General features: G+C 44.3%; 1 protein-coding gene across 2 annotated transcripts in view; it reads left to right on the forward strand.

The window, feature by feature from the left end:
• xpo7 (exportin 7) overlaps positions 1-15,854 on the forward strand; it is a 28,766-nt gene extending 12,912 nt beyond the window's left edge. For both annotated transcript variants that reach the window (XM_017308013.2, XM_008423131.3), the window contains exons 7-28: positions 1,017-1,182; positions 1,529-1,602; positions 1,686-1,805; positions 1,887-2,033; positions 2,124-2,296; positions 3,271-3,464; positions 3,544-3,649; positions 3,782-3,917; positions 7,677-7,750; positions 7,837-7,917; positions 8,355-8,418; positions 8,529-8,637; positions 8,721-8,827; positions 8,908-8,996; positions 9,096-9,203; positions 10,362-10,444; positions 10,529-10,743; positions 12,118-12,256; positions 12,348-12,505; positions 12,585-12,683; positions 12,765-12,892; positions 13,636-15,854. In XM_017308013.2, the coding sequence (XP_017163502.2) occupies positions 1,017-1,182; positions 1,529-1,602; positions 1,686-1,805; positions 1,887-2,033; positions 2,124-2,296; positions 3,271-3,464; positions 3,544-3,649; positions 3,782-3,917; positions 7,677-7,750; positions 7,837-7,917; positions 8,355-8,418; positions 8,529-8,637; positions 8,721-8,827; positions 8,908-8,996; positions 9,096-9,203; positions 10,362-10,444; positions 10,529-10,743; positions 12,118-12,256; positions 12,348-12,505; positions 12,585-12,683; positions 12,765-12,892; positions 13,636-13,729 (2,664 nt within the window). In that variant the 3' untranslated portion in view covers positions 13,730-15,854. The remainder of the gene's footprint in view (positions 1-1,016; positions 1,183-1,528; positions 1,603-1,685; positions 1,806-1,886; positions 2,034-2,123; positions 2,297-3,270; positions 3,465-3,543; positions 3,650-3,781; positions 3,918-7,676; positions 7,751-7,836; positions 7,918-8,354; positions 8,419-8,528; positions 8,638-8,720; positions 8,828-8,907; positions 8,997-9,095; positions 9,204-10,361; positions 10,445-10,528; positions 10,744-12,117; positions 12,257-12,347; positions 12,506-12,584; positions 12,684-12,764; positions 12,893-13,635) is intronic.
• Positions 15,855-16,071: the final 217 nt, after the last annotated feature.

Consider the following 16,071-nt stretch of genomic DNA (forward strand, 5'->3'; position numbering starts at 1 on the left):
GGTTTTAATAGGTCAAAGTTGTTCCACTATAACAGAACAATCCTTAGTTTATTTAGCTGGTTTTGCTGTTTTCTCTTCCTGTTGTCTTTCCAGAATAATTGCACCAATTTCATTGCACTGTACAGATCCACAGCACCTCCTCCTGGACTCAGATGTTAGTCCCCAGCTCAGGGGCATTTTCACGATTTTCACTTCTTCTCCTGATCTTATCTTTGCACTGCAGCCATGTCTTTAGTCCCTTCCTCCTTCTATTTTGTTGCTGTGGACAAACTGCTTCAAACTTGTACTTAAACCACAGTATGTGAGATTAATTTTCTATATAGTTAAAGGACAGGCAGTATTATGTGAAATCGACCTTTTTGAGCCTTGCATCGTGTTATATTGTTTTCTAATCAAAAACATACCTGGAATGTGGCTTTGATTCTTTCATGCATGTTTGAGAAATCCTTTAATCTCCCATGGCAACCATTCTGGGTCCCTAAACACACACCTCCCCCACTCAGATCCTTCAGACTAGCCAGCAGCAATTAGCAAACACCTGGTGGAACTGCTCTTCTGCTGAGCTCATCACACAAACTACTTCTCAGTGCAACTCTCCTAAGAATGGTTGTAAACGGCATAATGGAGAAACATTGCTGTGATGACGTGATGAAGGATGAAGGCAGTGTTGTCAGAAAGAGCAGGAGCTTCTTAAAGAGACAGTGACCCAATTTCAAGGTGTTAAGTTGCAGCTAAATTTCTTTATAGTCATGTTTGATTTACAGATAAATAACTGTAGGTAACATAGTTACTTGATTGTGCTGTAAAATGAAAAGTACATAGCATAATTTAATTTTTTTATTTCCCCTCTTTAGATATTTACATTTAAAATGTTTTCATTGAGAGCAAAAGAAAACCATAGTGAAATTCATCATTTCTGTGCAGAAACATGGTGAATAAAGTTGACTGTGATTTTGAACCTTCTGAGCCAGCAGAGGCAGGAAGTGATGGTGGCGTTTCTGTCGTCTCGTTTCCAGGCTTCAGGGAAGAACCTGAACCTGAACGATGAGTCGCAGCACGGCCTGCTGATGCAGCTACTCAAGCTCAGCTACAATTGCCTCAACTTTGACTTTATAGGAACTTCCACAGACGAGTCATCAGATGACCTTTGCACTGTACAGATTCCAACATCATGGAGATCAGGTAACTTAGTGTTGAGCACAGGGTCGTTCAGAAGAAAGCCCTAAAAGGGGCATCTCCAAGTTAAAGCTCCAATAATGCATTTCTTTTCAAATTAATTGAAGGTTTAATAAATGGATCATGAATAGTTCACGTTGCAGTTCTTTGAATCCAAGATTAATAGCCTTTCTTCATTTTTTGACACTCTCAGCTTCAAAGTAGTACATAATTTGATTGAGGAAAGAAATTATATTTAGTTTCCAGATTGCAAATGAAAATTTCCAAACAGTCAGATGCTTTATTATTTAATAGTCACCAGAGGTCAGACCTGGATGTTCTCTATTAACTTTGTATTTGATCTCTCCTGCAGCGTTTCTCGATTCCTCCACCTTGCAGCTGTTTTTCAATTTATATCATTCCCTCCCTCCATCCCTGTCCCCGCTGGTAAGTGTGAGCTGGTGTGGCTGGGCTGGAGGCGGAGCAGTAAGGTTTCTGTTGTATTTTGAGCCAGTTGTGTTCCTGTGCAGGTGCTGTCCTGTTTAGTTCAGATCGCCTCTGTCAGGCGGTCTCTCTTCAACAATGCAGAGCGAGCAAAGTTTCTCTCCCATCTGGTGGATGGCGTGAAGAGGATATTGGCGAACCCGCAGGTAAGGAAGTCACCTGACCCGGACGCTCCCCCGTTTGTCCAATCAGGTGCTGCTTTGTGATGCGTTTCTTTTGTGCAACAGTGTCTGCCGGATCCCAACAACTACCACGAGTTCTGCCGCCTGTTGGCGAGGCTGAAGAGTAACTACCAGCTGGGGGAACTGGTCAAAGTGGAGAACTACCCGGAGGTGATCCGTCTCATTGCCAACTTCACCGTCACCAGCCTGCAGGTGAGGCTGTCAGCTTCCACTCCAAGCAGTTTAAAATAGCAGGAAGTTGTGGGTTCTAACAGCTAGTGTGGGGGTTCTGTGGGGTTGCAGCACTGGGAGTTTGCCCCCAACAGTGTCCACTACCTGCTGAGTCTGTGGCAGCGCCTGGCAGCGTCTGTCCCCTACGTCAAAGCCACCGAGCCCCACCTGCTGGAGACCTACACCCCAGAGGTGACCAAGGCCTACATCACGTCGCGGCTAGAGTCAGTCCATGTCATCCTCAGGTAGGTTCTGCTGAGGCTGTCGGGACCGCAGATCACACTCTGCTCAGTGGTTGTCATGAGTCTACCCAAAGTTTCTTGTTTCAACCTCCAGCAACGTTTAACAATGGAGAAACCTCCATTTATCAGATATCTTCCCCTAAAGACAACACATGATTGTTGCTAGGTTTCACGATAATGACAAGAAACATGAGCAGATGGAATGAGCTTGAAAATAATCGGCTTTTACACAGGAAGTCCAGTTGACAACTGAAACCCAGCCAGGCTAACCGTCGTTTATTTGAACGATCGTGATGAATCACTATGATTAACTTTGTAATCTTGAAATGTAAAAATGCATATTTCCAAAATATGTTTTATCGTCTCAAACCAAGCATCCGTTTTCCAAGTTTTTATAATCTGGAAGGTTTAAAAGAAGTTATTTCCAAATGCAATTTGAAAAAGTGAACAATAATCTGGTGCTTTGGTGGAAGAATAATTTCCTCTTTAAATAAATAGGCTACGTACTAACTTGGTTTTATCCAAATGTCCACCGCAGTGTTATTTTTTTCTTTTATCATTTTCAGCAGCAGTGTTTGATTATTTGACGTTAATCTGACACAGAGAGACGGGAGTAGAGAGTGCTGTACTGAGGGCTGTAGCCACTGTATGGGGCGCTGCTCTAACACTGTGGCTTTTAAAACATTTTTTTTTCCTGAACACACCAGTCTGACTCTAATGGCATATCTATTCACATCTAGTGTTGCCTGCATTTCTGCAGGCAACACCAGATGGCGCTGTGAACTAGGTAACCCTCTGGGAGAGAGACCTTTAGGTCAGAATAGACTAGTTTTATGGAAGAGGAAAACCAGAGTTGTCTGGGTTTCTCCTTCCAACCCTTATGGCTATGGTGGAGCTGTACTCCTGACCATGAACTTCCTGCTGCAGCTGCATGCAATCTGTCCCCGCTACATCCGGTCCTCTTGTTCCCACCACAGAGACGGCTTAGAGGACCCTCTGGATGACGCCGGGCTGGTGCAGCAGCAGTTGGACCAGCTGTCCACCATCGGCCGGTGTGAATACGAGAAGACGTGTGCTCTGCTGGTGCAGCTGTTTGACCAGGCGGCTCAGACCTACCAGGAGCTGCTGCAGTCCACCAACTCCAGCGCTGCAGACGTCACCGTGCAGGAGGGTACGGCCAGCCAAACGCGTCCAAACCCAGCCTCAAAAAGTCAACGAAAAGAGTCTCAGCTTTTGTCTTCTGTCTGCAGGTCGGTTGACATGGTTGGTCTATATAATCGGTGCTGTGATCGGTGGACGGGTGTCGTTTGCCAGTACGGATGAGCAGGATGCCATGGATGGAGAGTTGGTCTGCCGGTAAGAAGCGTCGCTGTTGAATTGTTGAGAATCATTTAAACAGAGAACTGGCCTAACTTGACTGCGGTTCGGTTCCAGTCTTTCTGCTTTCAACACACTGTAGTTTCTGACCAGGTTTGGTTTGCATGTCAGGGTTCTGCAGCTGATGAACCTGACGGACTCCCGGCTGGCTCAGGCAGGCAACGAGAGGCTAGAGCTGGCCATGCTCAGCTTCTTCGAACAGTTCCGAAAGATCTACATTGGCGACCAGGTGCAGAAATCCTCAAAGGTGAGGCACCGCACACGGCTGTGGAGCGGGCTGGATCACAGGAGGCCTGTGCTGTCGTGATGCACACTGACATTTGTTCTCCCTCTTTAAGGCACAAACTGCAAATTGTGAACTTCTCAGATAAGTGGTGGAAAGTAGAAACTGTGGTGTTGGTGGTGTTTTTGTAGCAGTTGTGTCTGTAAAGAAATCATGGCAGTAAGCTGTCCATCTGTGGCCAGAGATCTGCTAGGCTGCAACCAGGAAAGGTTTTCTCTGAGAAAAGAATGAAAGTGAAGCTTTAAAGGGGCAGTGTTATGTAAAATTGGTGTTTTTGAGCTTTACATCATGTTATGATGTTATTCCTTCATCAAAATCATACCTGGAGTGTTGCCTTGATTCTTTCATGCATGTTTGAAAAATCCTTTAATCTCTATGGCAATCATTCAGCTGTGCAAAACGCTTGGGGGATCTAGCTCCGCCTCCCCTTCAGAGCTGCAGTTTCCAAGCTTCAGAGCTTCGACTCCCCAACTCGGCTCCTTCAGACTAGCCAGCAGCAATTAGCAAACACCTGGTGAACCTGCCCATCTGCTGAGCTCATTACAGGAGCAACGCTGGTAAAATGGTTGATAAAAGGTTAATAGAGGAGCCATGTTGTGATGACTCCACTTCACAAGAGTTTCAGAATGAGCAGGAGTTTTTAAAGAGACAGAGGCCAAATTTCAAAGTCTTAAATTACAAAGTAGAATTTCTTTTAAGTCATATTTGATAAATAGCATTTTGATAACAACTGGAGGCGACGTAGTTACTTGCTTGTGCTACAAAAAGGGACTGTGGCCTGAAAACATATCATACTGCCCCTTTAAGTCCCAAAGCAGAGCCAGAGGTCTCCAGCTCTGTCCTGCACATCTTGGTTAGACTTTAATTTGGCTCTTTATCCAACAAAACCTTCTGAAAAGGTTGTCCCACCTCAGAAACTCAGCTTTGAACATCATAAAATGTAATAACTAGTATTAGAGCTGCACACTGCAGGAGGAGCAGGTCACCTGACTGACAGACAGGTATTCCCAGCACAGGGTCTCTGACTTTTATTATTTACAATTAGAAAATAATCTATAGGGCTTATACTACTGATTTGCAAAACAAAAAAAACCTCAGCTCATTGGTAAAACCTGGGCACAGATGTTAGAACAAGTATAAGGATCTTCAGTAGCTGTCATTGAACAATGTCTGAGGAGCCGAATCTGATACTTCAGATCACACTGGGACGTCCCTGTGGTGGACAGCCTTCAGTTTTTTCATTTTCTGATTGCATAAAAACATGCATTTAGGTGGATAAGTTTTAGTGGGAATGCAGACTTTTACAGCAATACACACAGGGTTTCCCCCAGAAAACTTGCTAAGCCCGGTGGTCGGGGCGTTGAGGCGGTCCACCATGTTTTTGTATTAAAAGATGTTAAGTTGACAGGAAATGTAAAAGTATTACTGTGTAATTATATGTTATGGGAAAACATCTCCAGTGAAATGGTGAAATGCTATTTAAATCCACAACTAGTCTAAAAACAACAAATTTGCACTTCTGTTTAATCCAAAGTAAGTCAGCGGCTCCATCAGGCCCCCCAGGGCTTCAGGGGCCCCATAAATGCTAATATTTTAAAACGGACCACAGATACATAAATGTAACATTTGTTTATTGAGATTATCAATGCTGTTAAATTTGATTCAATTCTTTAGGCATACATAAATTAAAAGATTTTAAATTGTTTAACATTTAAATTAGATGTGTGCCGATCGATCGGTCACCGATCATAATCGGGCCGATTTTCGTGAAAAAGTGCATGATCGGTGATCGGCGATCATTGGCTCTTGTTGCCGATACCGATCACCTGCATCTCATTTCGCATCCTGCCTGTGCAGCTGGTCTCCTCTTTCCTTCACACTGCCCAAACGCGCAGCAACAAATCCTAAGCGATGTGGAACTATAACGCACTGAGTGAATGGGGAAGTTTGCGTGTTGCGGCGGAAAATTGAAGCACGTCAAAATGCATCAACACAACGAAGCTAATACGACATAAAAACAATGCCATACTTGACGGAGTTTAGCTACATCGAAGCTCACTGCAGTAAAAAAGACATATGGAGGATCAGATAGCAGGTAAAGCAGCGCACAGCTACAAACACTCACCCAGATTAGCATGATGGTCAGAAAGCTAAACAAATAACCCGCAAAATTATTCAAGTCTTCGAGCTGCGATGTAAGACGCTGGTTCTGCTCTCGCTGTTGAACCGCTGCTACGCGCTACAGGTAGTAATATTTCACAGACGGAGCGCCGCTTCTGCTCCATGTGGTAGTGACTCTCACACCGAACCTCTGCTTAAAGCTGCAGCATCTAACCTAAAAAAAATACATTTTACATACGTATTAAAACTTTTGCTGTCCTAACATGAGACAGATAATCTCTGAAAAAAAAATCGATCTCCTCCCTGCTCTGCATAATTACTCCACTCAGTCAGAAACAGCCACTCAGAACTAGCAGTAATCAGCTAGCCGCCATGATATCAGGAAGTTTTCATTCAGTAACTCTGGATTGTTTATTGTAATGGAACCTGTATTTGCCTTTGAATGTTAAGTTTTATACTTGAATTTTTTTGGCAATGTTGAGAGGTTTTATTTTGGACCGGCCCTGCACAAAGAGTAAATCCGCTGCACTGCACAGAGATGAGCAACAAATGGGAGATTTGGCTTTAATAGCTCTTTCATTTTGTGTCTGTTGAGTTTTTAGTCGTCATGGAAACTATTTTGGTTGTTCGAGTTTATGGGACGAGTTTCTCAGATCTTTGCGCGGCCGCACGTATTAACTCTAAGTAGACGACAAATAAAGTAGACAACAAACAAACATTTGATATGGTTTTAATGCATCGTGTAACTGGAAAAATAATAATAAAATAATTTGAAATCAGCGTTATGCGTGACTCCGAGGAGAGCCTGAAAGCTCCTCACCAGGCTAAACCTGCATGATGAGGTTAGCGCTGCTCGTTATCCACAAACTCTCCGGCCAACCAAAGAACTCTGGGTAAGCTGATGTAAAGCTGATGTAAATATCCATACACGTCAGCCTGTGTCCAGTTTGAGTGAAAGGAGGCACGCGCTGAGGTAAAGCAACGGCAGCGGTCGAGGCAGCTGTGTGATTAGTCCACGTGCTGTCGGGTTTAAATGCATTAACTAAAAATCTATCTATTATAAATCTATCCTCTAGGAATAAATCTGCTCTGCTAGTGAAATGCTAAGAGCAACAGAGACGCTTGCAGCCCAGCTAAAAAAAAAAAAAAAAAAAAGCGATTATTATTTTCCCAGAAACGTAAACAAGCAACGTTTAGCCTGGCGGCGGTTCTAGTAAAGCATGGGAAACCCTGAGACGGATTTGTGAGTTTGTGAGTTTTTGTTTTTGATTAATTTGTCAACTTTTTTGTACAATCTAAATGACAGCTGTTCATCCTAAAAATGATTGTACATTTAGGAGTATTCAGCCACATTTTGCAGGTATTGCATTCCATAAAGCTGTAAACAAAGACACGCCGAAGACGACTGTAGGTCAGGGGTTAGAGATCAGGGGTGTGCAACCAGCGGCTCTTTGGATGTTCCACAGTGGCAAGTTTGTGTTAAAATAAGGACTTTGATTTCTTTTTATGTTGCCTCAGGAGAGAATCGTGTGGTCATCAGACATCCAGCACCTGTAGGAGGTGAAACCTGATGTATGTCATTGAAACATGTTTGTTTTCCAGCTTTATCGACGATTATCAGAAGTTCTGGGGCTGAACGATGAGACGATGGTACTCAGCGTCTTTATAGGGAAAATGTAAGTGGCCTCAGTCTGAGGAGTGTTTTCCTTACACTACTTTGTGTCCCGACTGGTTCATTTGACTGTCTGATTCTTTCTTCCAGCATTACAAACTTGAAGTACTGGGGCCAGTGTGAGCCGATCACGTCCAAAACACTCCAGCTGCTGAACGACCTCTCCTTAGGATATCCTTACTGAGTGTGTGGAAGTGTGTGTCTCCGAGTTCTGTCCGGGTGTCAGGTCTTTCAGAATCCTGACTTGGGAATATTGGCAGAACCATTGAACATCCAGGATGGCAGAAGGACAGAATTAGGGGATCCAGTTCAGGCTGAATGGTGTTCTCTTCAGAGTTAACCTTCATATACCTCACAGCTACTGCAGAAATCTGTTCAACCATCAGAGCTGATAATGTTGGTTGACCAGATTTCTGCGTAACCTCGTCAACTTGTTTATATCTGCTCACAGATATAAACTTTCATTTTAGTCGTTTAAATTAAAGCATGACGAGCCTCAGTTAGTCGTCCTGGTCTTCACATGTGCTGTTTAAAAGGAGAAGAGCTTCCTGCTGCTGGTCAGGATCCCATCAGGATGTGAGTTTCTCCTTGACTTCCTATTTGTTCACATACAGCAGCGTGAGGAAGCTGGTGAAGCTCAGCGCTGTCCAGTTCATGCTGAACAACCACACCGTGAGTATTTCCCTGGACCGGGTCCAGATCACACTTCCAGAGTTTAATACCCAACCATCACAGTCACACACACTAACACGGGGTGTGTGTCGATATTTGTGCTGCGACAGAGTGAGCATTTCTCCTTCCTGGGCGTGAACAACCAGTCCAACCTGAGCGACATGCGCTGTCGGACCACCTTCTACACGGCCCTGGGTCGCCTGCTCATGGTCGATCTGGGTAAACACAAACACGCACAGTCAACTTTTAACCCGTTAGCTTGTCTCTGCCGGTGGGAGTTTAACGGTGGGGTGTGTGTGCAGGTGAGGACGAGGACCAGTTTGAACAGTTCATGTTACCTCTGACCGCTGCGTTTGAGGCTGTGGCTCAGATGCTGAGTACGAACACATTCAACGAGCAGGAAGCCAAGGTGAGGTGAACACACACACTTCCTCTGGTTGTTCTGGTTCTGCCCCAGCACATGAACAGTTCCCTGTCCGTCTCTTCTAGAGGACTTTGGTGGGTTTGGTGCGAGACCTCCGAGGCATCGCATTTGCCTTCAACGCCAAGACAAGTTTCATGATGCTATTCGACTGGATGTATCCTTCCCCCTTCCATCCCTCCATCCCTTGCTCCAGCTGCTGTCTCTCTCCTCGCTGTAACTGATCTAGCTGAAGTGTCCTTAACCAGCTCTGCAGATACCCAACGTACATGCCCATCCTGCAGCGGGCCATCGAGCTGTGGTACCACGACCCGGCCTGCACCACTCCTGTCCTTAAGCTGATGGCAGAGCTCGTTCACAACAGGTACACTTCCTGTCATGCTGAGTAGACTAAGACTCTGGAGTTACTGTCATGAACCCATTGGTTCCACCAGACTGGTTCCAGTTCTAAACTGGTGTCAGTAGAGCCATTTCCATTACAAACGTGCGCAAAACTTAGTCAATATTCTACTAATGTAAAAAAGAAAAAAAACTCTATTTCGCATTAGCGATGTTTCCATTACATAAGAGACGGGATTCAAATCACATGTGAATAAGTTTGTTCATGTGATAAGTCATAAAAATGTATCATTCTGCTGCCACTTCCTGTTGCTGTCTTTGTGGTTTGCACCTGGTGTGAAATCAGACTGGTGATCATGTGACTTATGTGATACAAAAGAAGTGTTACGTTACAGTTTTTAAAAATAAATATTTCACATTTATTATGAAATATACAAAGAGACTGTTAAACTATCACTCCACACTAAGACATGCAAGGGAAATGCTCTTTGCAGAAATTCTAAACAGACTAATAATGAATTTTATTTGCCACAGTTGACAGACTCACAAACCGTCCTGTGACTGAACCACCTGAACTCCACTCCAACAGGTGGTAGATGTAGTTTCTGTTGCTATCCAGCAGGTGGAGCTGCAATATCAGCTGATTAATAATAAGAAAAACAAAGAATGATGTGATCTTCTGGATGGATGAACACATAAACACAGCCATCCTGACAACGTCTCCATGAAACATAGGAGATTAGAAATATCTTGAATTGATTTTATTCAGTTTTATTCACTTTTAACACGGCACTGTGATGTTTGAACTTTTATACTTCATACTAAGGACAAGTATTATTGTGCTTGTTTTATTTTCAAATATTTTACAGGTTCAAAATTGTTCATGTTTACGCTGTTAAAAGTAACGTATGCCACCATGTCTGTTGATATTGGCAGGAAAAAACATTTTATAAGTTAAACCTATAAATATTATTGGGTTCCTTAATTATTTGTGTGCTACCTATTACTAAATTAAATATTTGGTAATAAATGATTTAAACATTGACATATTTAAATCAATAAGGAATCAAATTGTGACCCAAAGAATCTAAATTGAATTGATCTGTGAGGGTCTCTGCTGCGTCCGTCTCTACTTCCTGCTGTGTGTGATGCCAGACAATCAGTCAGTTTGTTTTCTCTGCAGATCGCAGCGGCTTCAGTTTGACGTATCGTCACCAAATGGGATCCTGCTGTTCAGGGAAACCAGCAAGATGATCACCACATATGGTATTTGGACTGGAATGAAGCCTGAAGTGTGATGGAAGCTAACAGTAGCTAATGGTAGCCAACAGTAGCCCGTTTGTCCCCCAGGGAACCGGATCCTGACGCTGGGCGAGGTTCCTAAGGACCAGGTGTACGGCGTCAAGCTGAAGGGCGTCAGCGTGTGCTTCGCCATGCTCAAGGCCGTGCTCAGCGGAAACTACGTCAACTTCGGGGTCTTCCGTCTCTATGGCGACGACGCTCTGGACAACGCCTTGCAAACCTTCATCAAACTACTGCTCTCCATCCCTCACAGTGACTTACTAGTATGTTGAGCTTTTTCCTGAAGTTAGACAGGATGTCTCTACTGGCCTCAACATGAAGCCACTTCTTTGTTTTGATGGGATGCTCTCTGTTGATGCTGGCTTCCTAAACAGTCTGGAATCTGGTTCAGGATTTTCTGCTATGTGTGTCTGAGTCCCTCATGTTCATCCTCCTCTCCTTCCCAGTGCCTTTTCTTTCTTCTCTTTCTGTTTTTCCTTTGTGACTCCTTTCCTTCCTTAAATATTTGTACCCTAGCGTCTCATCTTCCTCATCCCTTCCGTGCTTAATATTTCTGTTATTTGTCCTTCCTTCTTTCCTCCCTTGTATCCTACCCTCCATTATTTCCTTCTTTTCCTCCGTGTGGTTTCATATTTCTCAGATTCTATATTTAATGCCTGCCCATAAACATATTGCAATAAGCTAATAATTAATTGCATGATATATTAAAATTAGTTTGATCATTTCTTTTCTGATGATTCATATTTTTTTGAAAGGGCATTTTATTTATGGTTTTATTTTGGATATTTAAAATATGTTCCAGTTCTAATGTTAAGTGTTCTTTACAAAATTACAGTTTATTGGTGTTTGAGAGGGAAAACTTGCATTATCACACCATTTTCAATACATTTCTTAAAAATGGTCTCAAAACAACAATATTATCGTTTATTGCGGTAATTAGTAGGACATTTTATTGCCCAGTAAAATATGTTAATGGGACATGTGTGTCCACACGGCCTTAAAAAGTCTTAAATTATTATTTCTTCTTTTTTTTTTTGTAAGCTGGCCTTAAATACATTAATAGCAGCTCTTAAACTTTGCAGTGGCATGATTGTTGAATCTCACATGTTTTCTGGTGGGATTTTTGGTGAAGCCAAAGTTTGAGTCGCCTGCTGACATGTTTGTTTTTCAACCCCAGGCAGCTAAGGCTACCGCTAACTAGCTGCTAACAGACCCTTGCTAGCTAACATTTCTGTGTTTATCTTTGGTTCAGTTGGATGGACGACGATCATTTTTGCCACTAGCCCACTTCTGTTGCTAACTCATAAGATGCTAGGTGCTTTCTATGGTGTAACAGTTTTAAGCTAAGCTTTATGGGCCGTAGATGTGTGGGAGGCATCCACAGCCAAAGAACAATACTTGTACTTATAGGTACTTTGTGTTAAATTTCATTCAAGGTGTCATTTAAAGAGGTCTTAAAAAGTCTTAGGTTTACCTGCAGATCTTCTGATGAAAGTTATTGGATGTTAATATTTGATAGTTTAGAAGGACTGAGACATGTGGAGGAAACCAGCAGGGGGATGTAGATTTCCTGACCAGTATCCAGCAGTGAAATCAGGAAGTGCGTGTATTTGTGTGTGTGTTGTCTGTCTCTGCAGGATTACCCGAAGCTCAGCCAGTCCTTCTACTCCCTGCTGGAGGTTCTGACTCAGGATCACATGAACTTCATCGCCAGTTTAGAGCCGCACGTCGTCATGTACATCCTGTCGTCGATATCAGAAGGCCTCACGGCGCTGGGTGAGGCCCGGTGGCGGTCCGGTCTAACCGGGACGACGGGACGATCTGGGTTTTCACCCGTCTCTCTCTTTCTCTGTGTGTGTGTTCTCAGATACGATGGTGTGCACCGGCTGCTGCTCCAGTTTGGACCACATAGTCACCTACCTGTTCAAGCAGCTGTCACGCTCCACCAAAAAGAGGCCTGCTCCCATGGCAACAGACGACCGCTTCCTGCATATTATGCAGCAGCATCCGGAGATGATCCAACAGGTCAGACCAATCAACTCGCAGCTTCCCCTGGTGGCGCGCTGCATCCGCTCAGACTGATCGTCTCTGTGTCGTCCTGCAGATGCTGTCCACCGTGTTGAACATCATCATCTTCGAGGACTGCAGGAATCAGTGGTCCATGTCCCGGCCGCTGCTGGGCCTCATCCTGCTCAATGAGAAGGTGAGCTCCTCCCTCTGCTCTCACCTGCTGCTGTCTTTGGAAGTGTGTTTCAACGGATGTGTGTGTTTGTGTGTCCTGCAGTATTTCGCTGACCTGAGGAACAGCATCGTCAGCAGCCAGCCTCCTGAGAAGCAGCAGGCCATGCACTTATGCTTTGAGAACTTGATGGAGGGAATAGAGCGAAACCTTCTAACAAAGAATCGAGACAGGTGGGTCGGGTTTCAGGCTGTCTGTCCTCCTGAGGGCCGGGGTCCCTTCAAGCAGTATATGCTGCTTGTTAAACTACAAATCCCACAATAACTGCAGGTGAGAAGAGACAATGTTTACAGCCATGTTGGCTAATTGCAGTAGAGTACTCAGTCGATTTTAAGCAGTTTTGCTTAAAATCGACTTTCCTCTCCCATTCAACTCCTTCAGACTAGTCAGCAGCAATTAGCAACACCTGGTGGAACTGAGCATCTGCTGAGCTCATTATAGGAGCTAGTTCTTAGTGCAATGCTGGTAAAAACGTTGTGAAAGGGTTAATAGAGGAGCCATGTTGTGATGACTTTCTGAAGGCGGAGTTTCAGAAAGAGCAGGAGTTTTTAAAGAGACAGAGGCCAAATTTCAAGACTAAATATCAAAGTAAAATTTTATTTTAGTCATCTTTGATATTTACATTACAACTGAATGTAAATATAGTTACTTGACTGCTATAGTATGGCACTATGTGACTGGAAAAACACGTAGCACCGCCCCTTTAAGTGGGCCAGTATGTTCTGGTACTAATAGAACCTTCCAGCGTAGTGAGACTTTATTTATGCCCGTCCACCTGTCCCTCTGCTCTCCTTTTGCAGAATCTGTTTTTAAAGTCGAACTCTTGTAAAACTGAGTCTTTGATCTGTGATGGTTGAAGTTTAAAACCGTGTGTGTGTGTGTGTCTGTGTGTGTGTCTGTGTGTGTGTGTGTGCAGGTTCACACAGAACCTGTCCGTGTTCAGGAGGGAAGTCAACGACAGCATGAAGAACTCGACGTACGGCGTCAACAGCAATGACATGATGAGCTGACATTCCACACGGCAGAGCCTCACCCAGCCGCAGAGCGGGCGCCCCCCCTGCCCCCCACCCTGCATCCTCCCCCCCCCCACTCCCCTCAGCCTCCTCCCTGGGCCGGGATGCCTAAGGGAACATCTGCTCACCCCAACACCACATCGGCTAAACTTTCCCGCCTTCTTTTTGATATAAGCATATATAAATATATACAGATCTATTTTAATGCCAGTCCGTGTTGGTCTGACTCACCTGGCGGAGGGGGGAGGGAGGGGTGGGGTCTGGTAGTGGGGGGTGGGGGGTTGCATGTCTTGGCACGTCTTCGCACTCTAAATCACTGACAGAGGAAGGCAAGAGTGCTGTGGCTGAGAAACGGAGGAAACGGGACTGCAGAGGATGAACACCAGTAACCGTAGTAACCCGCTTCTGCCTGCCTTGTATAGAAAACACACAGAAAAAAAAACAAACCAAGTGTAAATTTTTTTTTTCGTAACATTTTGAACAATGTTTATAATGATCGAATTTAAACCAGATGATCAGTTGAGGATTGAACCCACGTGTGATTGAGCTTTTTACAGTGTAGTGAGTTAGTGCAAACTGTCCGTCTGCGTGGGGGTCAAAGGGGGGGCAGAGGTACACACACTAACAGAAAGGGAGTCAGAGCACCATGCTGTACATTTTTCTCAGTCTCTGCTTGAAGTGATGTAAATAGTTGTGCAGCAGCAGGGAGGCAGCTCTTAAAGGAAATTCTGCTGTTTTTATTCAGTCCAACCTTTCAACATGGCTCCTAAACGTCAGCCAGCAGGAGGAAGCAGAGAAACCTCCCGCGTGGGTTTGCTGCTCCTCGGTTCTTCTTAGTTTTGGAACGTGACACTAACTGACTTCTGGCTTTCCCCACAAACAAATATTAATACGCAGCCAGTGTTCTGATTGGGTTTCACCGAATCGCTTCATCAGTAAGAGTAAATCAAACGTTAAGTGGTTCTGATGTGATCCCACTCGGACACTTCTGTTTTCTCCAAGGGTTTCAGTCATGCTAGCTTTTCATCCGTTTTGATCAGAAGAAGAAAAGCAGTCTTTAAGAGGTATTCCTTTAACAGAGACCAAATATGGAAGTTATCTGTAATCTAAAACAAAAACAACCAATAAAACCTAAAGAATTCAGAGTGAGCATTAACACACATAAGATTAGAGGCGGACTATTCCTCTGCTGTATTTTTAAACATTATGGAGTTTTTTCTGAAGGAGTTAAAGAAACATTTGTGCATCATTCCTCACTGCTGCTTTGCTTTCCAGCTGCAGTGAAACATCTGCTCAGTGTTTCTTCCCTCGGTCTTCTACCACCAACCAGCACTAAGTTGCTCTGCAGTGTTTCTGCTGTCCTTCCTGAACGCCGTAAAGTCAGGAGTCTGAATGTCGCAGCTGATCAGAAAAAAAAACCCAAACAGAAAAACAAATCCCCCCCAGCAGATTTTTCCTTTAAAGCCTGACGGTCCTGCAGGCGTCACACACACGCCTGCTGCTTGATGACGTGTAAGCAACATGGTCGCAGCTCCGTTTCCCCCTCTGGCAAGCTCGGTGCAGTATCCACCATTTTGTTTACACTCTGGATTCCTCGGACCCCCGTTTGGGTCCTGTAGTGAAGTCCTTTTGGTGTGTGTGTGTGTGTGTGTGTGTGTGTGTGTGTGTGTGTGTGTGTGTGTGTGTGTGTGTGTGTGTGTGTGTGTGGGGAGTGGAGTGGCTCTCTGTTGCCTGGTGTGTGTGTTGTCACTTGGTGAACTTGCGGTAGAGCTCAAATGGCCAAGGTGTGTGTGAGAAGACAGACTCTGAATAATCAGAAGGGGAAGCCAGCGTGGGGACATGGAGACCAGCTCAGCCTGAAAAACCTCAGTAGAAGTCGGGACAGTGTAAAGGCGTCTCTTAGCAACGTGTGTTACTCTGTACGATGTTGCTGCTAACTGTTTGTGACAACTAGCTCATCTCTAACCATGTCAGCACTCACGGATGTTCCTAAGTTTGGTTTGTGTCCCTGATTTGAATGTGTTGGGTCCATAGAGTGAATAGCTGTTTGAGTTGTTTGGATGTCTGCTACATATAGTGTAAGCATTGTGACTGCAAATAAACCTCATTGATTTTTACAACACTGCTGAATGTGGGTTTGTTCCTCTGGATCTTCACGCTGATCCTCAGCTGGCTCAGAAGTCCGAAGTTTTTCTTTCTCCAATATCATGGTTTCCCCCAGAAAACTTGCTAAGCCTGGTGGTTGGGTGCGTGTCCTAACCACCGGGCAGTCATTCATCCAGCGGCCGTCATGTTTTTGAGTTAAAAAATGTTTCAATTTGACAGGAAATTAGAAAATA

This window comes from Poecilia reticulata, chromosome 12 (genome assembly GCF_904066995.2).
Source record: "Poecilia reticulata chromosome 12, P_reticulata-male-v2, whole genome shotgun sequence".
In the NCBI taxonomy this organism is placed as follows: Eukaryota; Metazoa; Chordata; class Actinopteri; order Cyprinodontiformes; family Poeciliidae; genus Poecilia; species Poecilia reticulata.